The following is a 13470-nucleotide window of genomic DNA, read 5'->3' as shown; positions in this document are numbered from 1 at the left end:
TTTACTGTTACAGTGACAGGTCTTTATTATTATTATAATTATTATTATTTTTCCTTCTTTCTCTTCACTTTAAAAGTGAGTTTAACCCAGGGGATTTCAATAAGGATCATTTTCCATCAGCAGATCTGGGGTGGCTGCAGCCAGTGATGGGAGCTGCGGGTTCCTTGGGGCAGGTCAATGCCAAGCGTGGGGAGGGGAGCAGGGCTGGGCATTAGGTCCAGCCCTGGGCAGGGCATCATTCCCATGTGAGGATTTTTTCCACTCGCTCCAGGCAGCTGGAGAGCCTAAATTTGGCATCCATGTTTCTGCTGCAGGAATGAGGAGAGAGAGAGACCTTGTGAAGTGCCCTTGGCCATGGCCCCGCTTAGGTGACCATTGCTGCAGGGAATGATCTGGGGTCAAAACATGGTTTTACTATGAGGTGGTATGAAAGAGAGAGATGCCTTCCTGAAAGCAAGGTGGGAGATGGCACTTGAGCCCACGATGAAAGAATTGGACTAAAACCCAAGGTCTGCTTTCCCCTTTCTTTTTGACACCACACATATACAAGTAAAATAATAGAACAGCCGTTTTGCTTTCTTCCTCCCATGTTGGCCCAAATGTGCCCAGGAATGTGTCTAAACAGATTCTTGGAAAACCTGCCCTCAGCAAGGTGCTGTCTGCAGCTCCTCAGGTTCCCCAACACGCAGAGGGGAGCTAAGTGGCAAAAGAAGAAGAGAAGAGGTCAGATGCTGACCTGAACGTATCCCTGGGCACCCATGGGTTCTACCCACTATCCCTACCTCCCTGCTCAGAGCAGGCAAAATGGCCATCCCACCTCCAGCTAAGGTTCATGGGAAACACATCGTTAGCATCCTTGGCAATTCCTAATTAGACCAAAAGTGCAATTAGCCAAGGTACCATCCCTCCCCTAACTCCTAGCATTCTCATTACCCTCATTTTACAAAGGTGGTGCTGCTGCTGCAGGGGGACGAGGCTGCTATGACTCAGTGGTGGTACTCAGCCTTCACCAAACCATCCACTGACTTTTGCATTAGGCATCCTTAGAGGCCTTTTTCCAACCTTAATGATTCCACAATCCTTCAGCCCCAGGTGCCTCATGATGAGTGTTGGGGTCCCCGTGTACCCCATGTGCTGCATCCCCTACAAAAGGACCTCAGCACATGGAGCAGAGCTGAAGGGCAGGAGGGGAAAGCAAGAAAATGAAGGATAAAACAAGCTATTTGCCACCACTTTGCGTCATAATCACCAATTTAGGAGCCCTCCCTTGGTCGGTTCTCCTTCCCCCTCTCCCTATTATTGCGCTTTTCCGCCTTACGAACGCTAGAGGCTCCCTCCTTCCTTCGGCTGGGCGTAAAAACTTTTAGTTCCCGACTCTCTCTCTTTTATTTTTTCTAAAACTTCCCTCAGGAAAAAAAAATGTGGCCTTAATTATCTATGTAAAATGTCAGATGTAGGGAAGCAGGAAAGGGGCCGTGCTTACTTGGATATCCCATCCGAAGCGCAGTGACTGGCTTTTGGTGGGTTGGTTCTTTTTTTTTTTTGTTGTTGCTTTCCCATTTTTTTTCCCCCCCTCTTTTATTTTTTTTAACGAAGGGGTGGAAAGGACTTCGCGAAATAAAAGTGCAGCACTAAAGCCGGTGGTTCCCAGAGCGGCCGGGGCGGGCGCGTCGGGAGCCCCCAACGCAGCGCAGCGCGGAACCCACCTGCCCCCAACAGCGCGCAGCGCTCCGCACCTTTTTTCCCCTCCGCGCTCCTCTTTATTTTTATCCCTCCCCTCGACTTTTCCTTCAGGACTTTTTTTCACCGCCTTGGGACACCCGCAAACTCTCCCCCTTCCCTCCCGCTCCTGGTTGTTGTTGTTTTGTTGTGTATTTTTTTTTTTTTTTTTGGTGGTTTCTGGTGTTTCTTCTTATTAAATTCTTGGTGTTTTTGTACTTATTTTCACTTTGTTTTGCTGTATTTTTTTTTTTTTCTCCTCCAAGCTCTTTTTTTTTCTCGCGGTGGTGGTTTTGGGAAGACCCCGCCCGCGTTTCTCCTCCCGTGCCCCAGCGGAGAGGCCGGGAGCGCCGGCAGCACCTCCCCGGCGCACCGCGTGCGGGCTCGGCTCGGCGCGGCCCGGCACAGCACGGCACGGCTCGGGCGTTCGCCCCCGATAATGCAGAGCTACAAGTACGACAAGGCGATCGCGCCGGAGAGCAAGAATGGGGGCAGCCCGGCGCTGAACAACAACCCGGCCAAGGGCAGCAGCAAGAAAGTCCTGCTCATCTGCCTCGACTTCCTCTGCCTCGTCATGGGTGAGCTGCCGCGGAGCTGCTCCGTGCCCCTTCTCCCTTCTTTCCTCTCCTCTCTCCGGGTTTCTCGCTCTGGGTCCCGCTGGGGAGAGCCGCGCCGCTCCGCAAACAAAAGGGGCACGGAGAAGAGCCGGGGAGCCCTCCCCGCTGGAAGCAGCCCCCCGCCTCACTGCTTAACACAAACAACCCACCGCACAACGCTACTTTTCCCCTCCTCTTTGTGTTTTCTTTTTCTCCCCCTGTTTCTCTTTGTATCGTTATTTTAGTTACTTTTAGTTACTTATCTCTTCACCTCCCCCCGCCGGTGCCGCTTTCTCCCCGCGCCAGGCAAAGTAAAGGACGGCTTTGTAGGGGGGTGGGAGGCACAGCCGTACGGGTTCGGGGTGCCCCAGGAGCGGCCCCCGGCCCGCGGCTCCGCTCTGCAGCTCCAGGTGGAGGCAGTGCGCTGCGCTCCGCGTCGGCCAAAGAGGGGAACGTTTCCCCTCTCAGCTCTTTCTTGCTGCTCGGTTGTAGCAGCGGGTCCGCGTGGCGTCGGTTTAAAGGCTGCTTTGAAGCGCTCGCGAGCATCCCCTGGTCACACCGGTGGAGCTTTGCTTGCCAGCCCGCTTGGCTTTTGGAAGTGGCACGGCGTGCACGGAAACTGTCAGCAGGCCGCCTTCAAGAGGTTTTGCACGCCAAAACATCCACCGTTGGACGCTGGCTGCAATGCTGAATGTTTAATTGACAGATGCAGGCAGGGGAAATCAACCGGCTTCCAACAAAGAGATTAATAGCACGGCAGCACGTGAGTTTAATGCTCCAGACGCCACAGTCTTTAAAACAATTGTTTCTGCTTAGAGGCCGTTTTTTAAGGACTGTCAGTTTGATTTAATCTTTATGGAGTTTATTGATCATCTGGTGTGTATTACGAGGCACTAATATATGAAGAAGAGAGGCATGGTTTTCTCTTTGTATTCCCACAAGGATAGAGGCCAGCACAGTAAAGCTTCATCACTGTGTATCTGGAAGAAATGAAAATATTGGATATCCTGCATATTTTTAGGGGGATGTTTTTCGCTCATAGGGTGGTGACGCACTGGAACAGGTTGCCCAAGGAGGTTGTGGATGCCCCATCCCTGCGGGCATTCAGGGCCAGGCTGGATGTGGCTCTGGGCAGCCTGGGCTGCTGGTTGGTGACCCTGCACACAGCAGGGGGTTGAAACTCAATGATCATTGTGGCCCTATTCAACCCAGGCCATTCCGTGTCTCTATAATACACAAATGAACCTACTATAAGGAGAACCACGGGCTTGACTTGCCTCACTTATTGAAACAGAAGGCTGCATTCCTAGTAAAGCAACTGCTAGGAGTCAGAACTTTAAAACTTTTATTTACCCAAGTTTTGTTTTTTGTTTTTTATTTTTTTTTTTACTTTAGGCATTCCTGGCACACATAAATGCTATTTAAATGGGTAAAGGTGTTTTTTTGTGTGTTGTGTTTTTTTTCCTTCTCCAGACTAAGAGCCTGAAATGAAAAAGTAATTAATTGCCATGTGTTATTCTACTTGGGATAGTTTTAGTAAACAGAACTTATCAAGCATTACTGGAAGGTATTGTTAGGGAGTAATGTGATACAGCAAAAGCTGGGATTGTTGCTTTGTTTCAACGTTACTGCAGGTGGAAATGAGAGAGTAAACACAAGGGTTGTGTTCTAGGGTGAGGAGCATTTGAAAGAGCAGGAATTCAACAGCTGAAGCCAAGAGTTCAAATCTGGCTAATGACACACAGGTGAGGAGCCCTGGTGGGCTGTGCTAAGGGTGGTGGTTGTGTGATGGAGGGCCTATAGTGTGTGTTTGTGGATGGGCTGTTGAAATATACCCGCAGCAGCAGACCTGTCAGTGGGTGTCTTTGCATGGGTTGCTGTGACATCCAGCTGCAGCTGGCTTGGCTTGCTCTTTGCTCTGCATTTCTCTCAGGAAAACGAAGAGTTTGCAGTTTTCCAAGTGCTTGGTTCCCACTTTTCTTCCTTCCTGAGCTTGTCACAAGGAAAACATTTTGGAGGTGAGGGCAGAAAGATAAGAGCTCCAGCTGAAGCCCATAAGAGAAAGGTGGAAGGATACCAGTTGGTGGGTATTTACATCCTCAGTAAAGAAATGGAGTTCTAGGTGAGGTGACGAGAAGCAGAATTGGGTGAAATGACCTTTAAGAAGGTGGTTGTACTTGGCACAGGTCTTTTGCTGGTGTGTGTAGTCATGGCCAATGGCCTCCTGTGCAGTTGAGTTATGCCTCTTGAGTGGCTGCCCAAAGACATTCAGAATAACAGGGAAACAGAAGGCTTTTCTCGCTTGAGGGCCACTTTAGGAAATATTAAAACCAGTCATTTAATTTGCAGAGGGCTGTGACGCTGCATTGGCTTCTGCTGTAGTTTTTCTGCTGTAATTCTGCCCCCAGATCACTGTTCTGTAGGGAAAAATGAGAAGAATAAGCCATGGCAGAGATGCATTTGAGAAATGACACGGGCTTTTTTTGTGAGGCTGTAGATGCCTACAAACTCTTCTTTGTTTACATACAAATTTAAACAAATTACCCAGGAGACAATTATCATAAACATCTAAGAAAGTCAGAATAAGTAAAGCAGTGCTATCAGGAGCTTCCTTCAGCTGTAATTTGGTGAGAGTGTTAGAAATGATCCACTTTGTCTCTGCTCGTTAACTACAATGGTTATCTTGATAGCAAATTCATGAGGGGAAGATCTGTATCTTTGTTCCTTGGGGATCGCTGGAGCAGCTATGGAGCCATGGGCTTGTTGCTTTGGTAGCTGACAGTGGAGTGGGTTGGCTGAAGATCCTGCTGATGGAGACCCCAGGTTTCCCCTGCATTTCCAGCTTGGGTTGGGCTGGCAGAGAGTTAAGTGTTTCCAAATGCCCCGCTCCTAACGAGTGCACTTAGCATGCAAATGTGCCAAGCATCCATATTGGCAAATCCCTGCTTCCTTGTGTCATGAACCAGAGATTTCATCACAGATCTGATGAACCTCCCTGAAAATTTGTGTCAGAGTTCACCTGGGCAAAAGAGGCATAAAAGAACTGAGTGTGCAGGGAGGGGAAAATAACTTTCTCCATCTGCTTCCTCCTCTTGGGAGGGCTCTGTTTAGAGAATTAGAGGATGCTTCCTGAGATTGTTAGGGCTGCAGTAGGGTCTGGTTGCATGGAAGAGTCATCTTGTCCCATCCAGGGCTCACTGCTCACTTCAGCACATCTGAAAATGGGGCCAAACCAGCCCTCTGTAAGCCTGAGGAGCAATGGGAGAGTTCTGAAGTATGAGCTGTGGAGGGAAGCCTTCGCTTCAACTTCAGTTGCTCATTCTCTGTATGGAGAGGTCAACCAGCCATTCCCTTTCTGCACAAAACAAGGGCCAGGTAAGGATATCCTCCTCCCCTGACCCTTTAGATGTGGGTTGTTTGGAAGCCGTTCCCACGGAAGTTGCATCTGGGGTTAAATGTGTTCCTCTTGGACCTGCTGTTTTTGCAGGGGGCCAGCAGTGAGCAGCCACCTGTGCTCTGCTGGTGGCCTGCAAGTGAAGGGTTTCATCCCAGCAGAGGGGAGGGCTGCGTTAGCGAGGCCATAGGGCACACCGGGGTCTCCAGTAGCTCGTGTTTTTGCAGCTTGCACAGGTATGACAACTCCCCAAACAGCCCGCTTGTGCAATAAAGTAGTGGGATTTCATCTGGCATGCCCTTTTCCTGTGGAAATCAGGATTATGAGAGCATGTGTTTAAGGTTGCGGAGATGTAACCTGCAGGTAACTTACTGTGCGTCTCATTTTCTGTCCCTAATCGAGTTTTCTCTTAGCTGTCAATCCCAGTTACTCTGTGCAACAAAAGTTGTGCTGCCTTCAGGAGGTTTAGAAGCAGCATATTGATGGGCCTCTTACACCCTCAGTATCTCTTCAGCGTTCACACTCATTTGGCATCTCTTGTGTAGTGAGCTTAATGCTGCAATGAACTTTGCATGTAAATATTTATGCTAGCGGGACCTTGAAATGTTTATGTAAGTGGGGATATAATCTTGTAATTTGGGATAACAGTTTAGGCTACCCTTAACTCTCCTCTCCTGTGTAGAAAATTGTGTTGTCCAGCTTGCAGGAGCAAGAAAAAAAAGAAAGGATTGGAGCTCCACCTGAGCCCTTGCTATGCCATCACAAAAATCAGTGCAAACAGGCCCGGCTTTGTCATTTAATTGTAAGGAGTGGGAGGAATTAAAGATGAGGGATGAGGTTAGAGTTATTTGGGTGCTGTAAAGCTGAATTCGATGAGCTAAGCAACTTTCCCTTGTTTGGGTTGCTTTTTGTTGTTTTGTTGTTAAGAGTACCCTGCCGTGCAGGGCTCACTGATGTGTAGGTAACATCTCTGTAGACATGCCTGAAGAAACTGCTGAAGCAGCAGTTTCTTATTTTCAGCCAGGGACGTGGAGCTCTGAGAGCACTAAACCAGCCAGGCAGTCCCAACGCCTCGGTGTTGCCTTCCATGGGCTGGGGAAGACTGGCCCCATACCGCACGCAAGGAGCTGTGTGGGTGGAGAGCCGTCATTGTGCTTGGAGCATCCCTAGATCAGGTTTGGTTGTTCATGTTTACGTATCACTTATGTTAATCCTGCTGGGATCTCTTTGTGGCGACGTGCTCCCTGTGAAGCAGCAAGGTTGGCAGCTGCTCTGGAAGTGCTCTGGCAAAGGAAGGTTTGCAGAGATGGCATCCCACTGTGCCTTGGTTGAGATGCTCTTCTGAGCATTTGGAAAGATCTTATTTGACCAGCAATCAATACGGAAGCATGTTGGCAAACATCAGTTTTTTGCCCCACTCTTGAGAAACCAAACTAAAAGCCTATGATGGCTGGAAGGAAAGATGAGAGAAACGTTTCAACCATCTCCAAAACACTTTGTGTAGGCTTTATAAAACCTGAAGGATAAAAAAAAAACAACAAAACGCAACTATCAAGAGGAGGTTATTAGTGACAATTATAGCTGAGGTGTTAATTGCAGAACAAGGAAGTGCTATACCTATGGCAGACTGAGTCCTTGGGGGTATAAATCTACTTACTTTACCGAGTTGGTGGAATTTGGCCAGGCTGAAGACGTGTCTCCAGGAAAGCAGTATTATGTGCAAGTGCTTCATGGCCAGGAGTGCTTTGGATCTTGAGTACTTGCTGCTGAGACAGGAGGAGATGGGATCACGATTACAGTAGATGACATTTTTAATCATATCTGTTTGTAGTGAGCACAGAAAAATATAAACATCGCTCCCAGATCAAACAGATTATTTTTATACCCTTTAAATCTCGACTTAATATGCATGCCTTTCTGAGGCTGTTCTGGTCTGACTTTGTTTGTCTAGATACAGGTTGATGGTGCATCCTCCAGTTGTGTGTGCCTCCATGTGCAGCCCAGAGATGGTTTGCATACCACAGCTGGGGAACCTGTGCTGCATGGGCACTGTCTTGCAAACCAGGGTTGCTCTTCAGTGTGCTCATCTGAGATGAGAGAGCTGTTTGCATGCCTGAAATGAGTTAAAAGAGAGGAGGGGGGGATGGGGGAAAGCCTAGCCCTGCTCTGTAGCTTGCTGTGGAGGAACAGACCCCATCCTCTCCATTTCATTCATACAATGCTCCCGCTTCATCCATGGCAATCCAGGAGGGACCGTTGTGGTTGCCTGGTCTGCCTCTACCACGAACAAGGCCATGTCTGTTGCAGGCAGCGTGGGGAGAGGCAACAGCCTCCGAGTCCTCCCACCCAGCCTCAACACAGCCAGCACTGAGAGCTGCAGCTTCCCCAGCCCCACGCATCCCTGGGGGCTGTGTCCTGGGGGGTTCATGGCAACCCCTCCCTGTGTGCTTTCCCTCTGGATGCCAGTTAGGCTTTGAGGGCCAGCACTGTTTGTTTTGTTCAGATTTCTTCTTTTATTTTTGTCCTGTCTTGGGGTTTGCCTCCAGAAAGCAGTAAATAAAATAATCCCGTGTTTATGCTTTAATAGTGTCTGAAGTCAGGTTTTCTGAATTCATTGCTATGTTTTCTGGATGGCAGAACTGTGAGATCCCTCATGCAGCAGAACCAACAGCCCTCAGCTTTGCTCTCTTGTGATACTTGCCTTGCAGAAGTGCCATCTCCATAATTTTAGCAGGTAGAAAAGTTCTGTTGACCATAGGCAGGGCTACTGGAGCAGCTGATGGAAGGTTGTGCTCACAAATCCCTTCTTACTTTGCAGCTGTGGTGTAGTGACCAGCAGGAGCTGCTTCTCAAGTTAGACCTGAGTGTAAAGAAATGCTTGCCAAAGAGGAGGAATGTGATGTGTCTTCATGGTGCTTGATGACACAAACCACTGCGGAACTTGTCTTAAACATAAGTTTGCTGCCAAGGTGATGCATGAAAAGGTTTGAAGATTAGATAGGCCTGGTGGCTCTCTAGTTGTCAAAAATCATATAATCATAGAATTGCCTGGGTTAGAAAGGACCATAATGATCATCTAGTTTCAACTCCCCCCCAGAAATACCTTTAAACCCTGTACTTTCTAGTTGGTCACGTAAGTGGGTTTGTTTTTCACATGCGTTGAATGTTTTGAAGACAGAAGGTTGAAAACTGACTCTCTGCATCGAGTAACTTAACTCCAAGGCTTCTGATGTTCTGAAAATGCCCATACTCTTTGTGCCATGTGTTCTTGTACCAGCACTGCCTATAGTTTATGCCTATATTTGAGGTTGACTTGTCAGAGCATATGGTGTCCTCAGTCAGGAGCTGCTGGGCTGCCAGCCAGAGCCCAAAGGAAGCTGCAGTTGGTCTGACAGTGTTGATGACACTACATCAGTGGAGAGTATGTTTAATCCTATAGTACTTTCCCATTGCTCTTTATCCCTTGCCCAAAAAAGTCCTGAAAGCTGCACTGACTGCATCATAGAGTGGCTTTGGAGTTGCCTCAAGTCTTCCTGCTAACACACGCAGGTGGGTTTAGCCTGCAGTCCCTGAGAGGTCGGGATAACACTGTACTATCTCAGGTAAAGCTGAGCAAACTTAGCCTTTGCCATGAACACTGCAGGTAGCTGTGGCATGGAGGTATCCTTTGGGAGCGTTTGGGGTTGCAGGCTGCTCTTCCAGGGACTGCTTCAGCTTTGCTGGTTGGAGGAGCTGAGCACAGCACGGTGCTTCCTTCCATGAGGTTAAACAGAAAGAGTAAAAGTCCCTGGTTTGTGGTTTTGGGCAGATGTCCCTCTTGACACAAACGATGATCCCTCTGAGGGCTTTGCTTCTCCCCGCAGTGACAGGGTTGTAGCTGGCTGCCGTGCAGAGGAAGCAACAAGCTGCACTCCCTGTAATTAGCTTTCAACTGGCTTTACTGTAAATTAGTCAGAACGACAGTCATTTTTGAAAGCTTTCACAGCAGTGCCTTCATATGATGGTGCATGTGTTGGAGGCAGGCATTAATTCTACTGCCATTAATTCAAGCATGTGCTTCTTTCAAGCTGAGACATCTTTGCACGCCTCAAAATGAACCCACTGAATTTGAAAGCTGGTGGTGACAAATGGGGGCCTGAGCTTCCTATCTTACTGACAGTTATTTACCACCTCTGTTCTGGCCTGGTTTGATGCTCTGCTGTGTTAGGCCCAGTCCTGCTCCCCTTTCCCACCGGCGCTGACTGCCAGGTCTTTGCTGCAGCCCCTGCAGTGGCCGTGGCAACCAATCCTGCACCCCAAGCATTTTGGCACAGGGGATTCTGAAGGGTTCCCTTTTGTTGAGCCCACCACTCTTTCAAGTGATGCTTTCCAAAGGGTTAGCCAAAAATCTCTCTCTCTGGTTTGCAGGTCTGTTTAGTGAACACCGGATGAGTTTCTGTTCTGAGTGGTACTCCTGGGCTATTTTGGATACTGGTATAGCTCTGAAGTTGATAGCTGTGAATCAGTACACCACTATCAGGTTTCTCAAGCGGCTCTTTGATCACTGATCGGATGGCCCTGGGTTTTAGCAGAACATTCTGCTCCTTTCCTTCTCTGGGTTTCACCATGGGGCGTCAAAGGCCAAAAGGAATCATCCTGTGCAGAGATGGGAACCTGTTGTCATGGCTGAGGAGGCTTGTGCCTCCTGATCTATTCGGGTGAGGAGACGGCCACAGTGAGGGCACCCCCAGCTGCTCATGGGGTTTGCTGAGCTACCAGTATACATCTCAGTGATTTCAGGCATTTCCTGATAACTTCAGCTTCAGGGTCTTGGTACTGAAGCTCTGACCCTCAGTGATGCACCACTGGGGGGTAAGGAGGGCTGTGGGTCCCAAGGCTGGACCGAACCTTGGCCCTAGTACATGTGTGTGCACCCATCCCCAAAACTTCCACCTCCTTTCCTGTGGGAGCATAGCTTGGGTGGCCCCATTGCATGCTTCCCCCCTGCTCCTGCAGAAAGGGAAATGGCCTTGGAGGGCTGCTGCAGCCCTTCCTGGAACCAAAGCTTTCTATGTTAGGGCTGCCTTTTATGTTGTTTTTTCTTTTCCTTTTTCCCTAGGAAAATTTGCAGCATCGATGGCAACCTCTTAAAATAATTCTTCCCAACCCCCTCATAATCCAGAATGGGTATTTTTCTCCTTACACTCCCCGTTTCTTGGCCCTCCCTGCAGCTTTAGCATGCAGCAGTCATTCCGCTGCAGTTCCCACAAAGCAGCAGAAAACCAAGGTAACAGCAACATTCTGAGCGAAGGGGATGAAATGTGGAATAGGTTCAGCGTATTTCTTTGTCATTGTTGGAGTCCTATTCAGTCTGGAGCTGAATGGGAGGCTGATTAGCATGTGGAAGCATTTCTAAAGCACTGGTCTGGGAGGCTTGTTGTATTTTGTTGGGTTTTTTTTCTCCTTAAAGGAGAAGTTTTGCAGCGCTTGTTTTTCTTACTGAGCTGGCAGTGGATCTTTGTGAAATGCAAAACCACTGAAATAGCATTTTAGAGAGAGCCTGTTTTGATAAATCTCTGCATGCACATGGGTACAAAACAAGTTTTCCAGTGCCTAAAGCTGCTGCAGGGTGCCAAAGTGGTCGGAGAGAGTGGGGTAGAATTTGACCATGGGGACGTATCTGGATTGTGGATGTAACATAAAGAGACTTTGCTTTTGCTCTCACTGAAGTCATCTGCAAAACTGGACTGGCTTTATGAATGCAGGAATGGGTCCACAGCCTGAAAATCCACCTGCTTGAATGCTCAGCGTTTTGCTTTCATGGGGGAAAGATATAATGCTGAGATGGATATCTTTTTTTTTTTAAAAAGCTTGCTGTAAGTGAGAAACAACTTTTTCCCAGCGTTATCGCTCCAGGCCATGCATGTGAGGTTTCAGAGACAGAGGTTTGTTTTCCTTTTGGTGTTGGTGGAGTTTCTTGCGTGGAGGGGAATTCTGCTGCACCATGCCTTGCTTTTTGGCTGAATGCTGGCACAGTCACCATAACAAGGTTCTGGCACGCTGGGAGAGTGACGGCCTCTTGCCTCCCGGCCTCTTGCCGCAAGGCCTGGTATGCTTGGCTCCAAGTAACAGGAATTATTGCCTCATTACTAGTCATGCTGCAGGGCTTCAGCTCTCAACAGGGGTCCTGTGGGTGCACAGTGTCCCATCATCCTTGGGGCATTGCAGGATGTTTCAGGTGCTTGCAAACCTCAAGGAGGATGGGACTGAGGTGCATGCTGGGCCTGTATGAGTTCAACGTGTATGAGTTCTCCCCCAAAGCTTGCAGGCAGAGTGGGCTTAATGAAGGAAAATGCTATTAACTTCCCATTGAGAATCTGCAGCAGCTCGCTGTTGCGTCTTAACGTAGCCTAATGAAGGCAGATTAAAGGTGTTGTTTAATTAAGGAGAACTTAGCTCCTCTGGTCACAATTCACGATTAAAGGACCTTTTGAAGTAATTCTGCTATATATATATATATATATATATATATATATATATATATATTTCCCCTCCTCTCTCCTGTAACATGAAGGAAGTTTCTACTGCTATACATGCCCCAGCGCCGAGGTTTTGAATGCTATTACAGGGCCACAAACCTGCTGGCAAATCTGGCTGCTGCCAAGGCATCTGAACATTCAAAAGCCCTGCAGAGGGGTGGGAGGGAGTTCAATCTCAGGATATGCTGATTTGGAAAGGGAATCCAAACAAAGAGGCTTTTCAGCAGAGGCTGAGGCTTGGCTTCTCTCAAGGGCAGTTTGGGCTTGGGGAAGCATCCGGGAGGCAGTGAGCAGTGTGGGGAGTGCATGAGCTGGATGCAGCATGGTGTAAGGTTTCCCAGCACAGCACAGTTTTGTGTTACAGGCTGGGGAGCTGCCTGTAAGTGCTCCTTTCCCCCCCAACACCCCTTTTATTTCTGTTGGAAACAAAGGGGAGATTTAGAAATTTTGATTTTAAAATAATAATAATAATAAAGGTTCTTTGTCCTTGCCCTACTTTCCCTGCAGGTTTGGTGATGCCTCTTGCTGGAGAGGGACCCATTGACCTATCGGTGTTTCTGACCTGGAAAAGCCATTTGGGGGGCCAGGCTCCTCATTAGGAACCATCTATCTCATATAAGGAGAAATGAAGTGAGTTGGGTGCCAAAGTGGGGTTTGCATCCACTGGGCTGCCCACTGCCACTGTGCTTAGGGCAGGGTAGACAGTGGCCTATGTAATCCCTGTCACTTCTGAGTGCCACCATGCTCTCGAGAAATGGGAGGAAAAACAGAGCGAGGAGGAGGTGCTACCAACCATCTCAACCGACCAGTTGGGTGTTGTGTTGTTTCTTTTTTTTATAGGAACCAGATGGTTTTAGTAGAGGAGAGCTGAACTTCTTATGACCCTTCCCCACAGACTCTGATTGTTGTTTTGGAACTGTGGCCAGGGCAAAACCATGTCCCAGAACCTGCAGTGAGGGTGAGAGCTTGGTGCTGCCTTCTCCCACCCCATCATGCATCCCCCTGTGTTGTCCATTGCTTCCCTGCCTCCAAATTATCCAGGGGAAGCTGTTGGCCATCAAAGACTCAGGGCTTTCCACCAATTCCCCACTAAAAGAAGTTAGCAAGAATACAAGCTGGAGAAAAGCAAAGCATCTAAAAGCAGTGCGTAAGGAAGCAATAAAATGTCAGGTCGTGTTTTCCCTTCTAGTTGATTAAAAATTCTCCTGATAAGGAAGAAAGCTTTCATGGCAGGGTGAGAGCT

At 48.4% G+C, this 13470-nt stretch overlaps 1 protein-coding gene across 2 annotated transcripts in view; it reads left to right on the top strand.

Annotated features, from left to right (window-relative positions):
- The first annotated feature begins 1470 nt into the window (after positions 1-1470).
- The window catches only part of PLPP3 (phospholipid phosphatase 3), a 41824-nt gene continuing 29824 nt past the window's right edge, over positions 1471-13470 (top strand). Inside the window, exon 1 of one of the 2 annotated variants that reach the window (XM_072343443.1) lies at positions 1471-2297. In XM_072343443.1, coding sequence (XP_072199544.1) covers positions 2159-2297 — 139 coding nt within the window. In that variant the 5' untranslated portion in view covers positions 1471-2158. Of the gene's footprint in view, positions 2298-5521; positions 5691-13470 lie in introns of those variants that run through there. The other variant, XM_072343442.1, reaches the window with a different exon arrangement.

The sequence above is a fragment of the Excalfactoria chinensis genome, chromosome 8 (genome assembly GCF_039878825.1).
Source record: "Excalfactoria chinensis isolate bCotChi1 chromosome 8, bCotChi1.hap2, whole genome shotgun sequence".
Lineage (NCBI taxonomy): Eukaryota > Metazoa > Chordata > Aves > Galliformes > Phasianidae > Excalfactoria > Excalfactoria chinensis.
The sequence above is the reverse complement of the archived record's forward strand: the minus strand, read 5'-3'. Positions and strand labels throughout refer to the sequence as shown.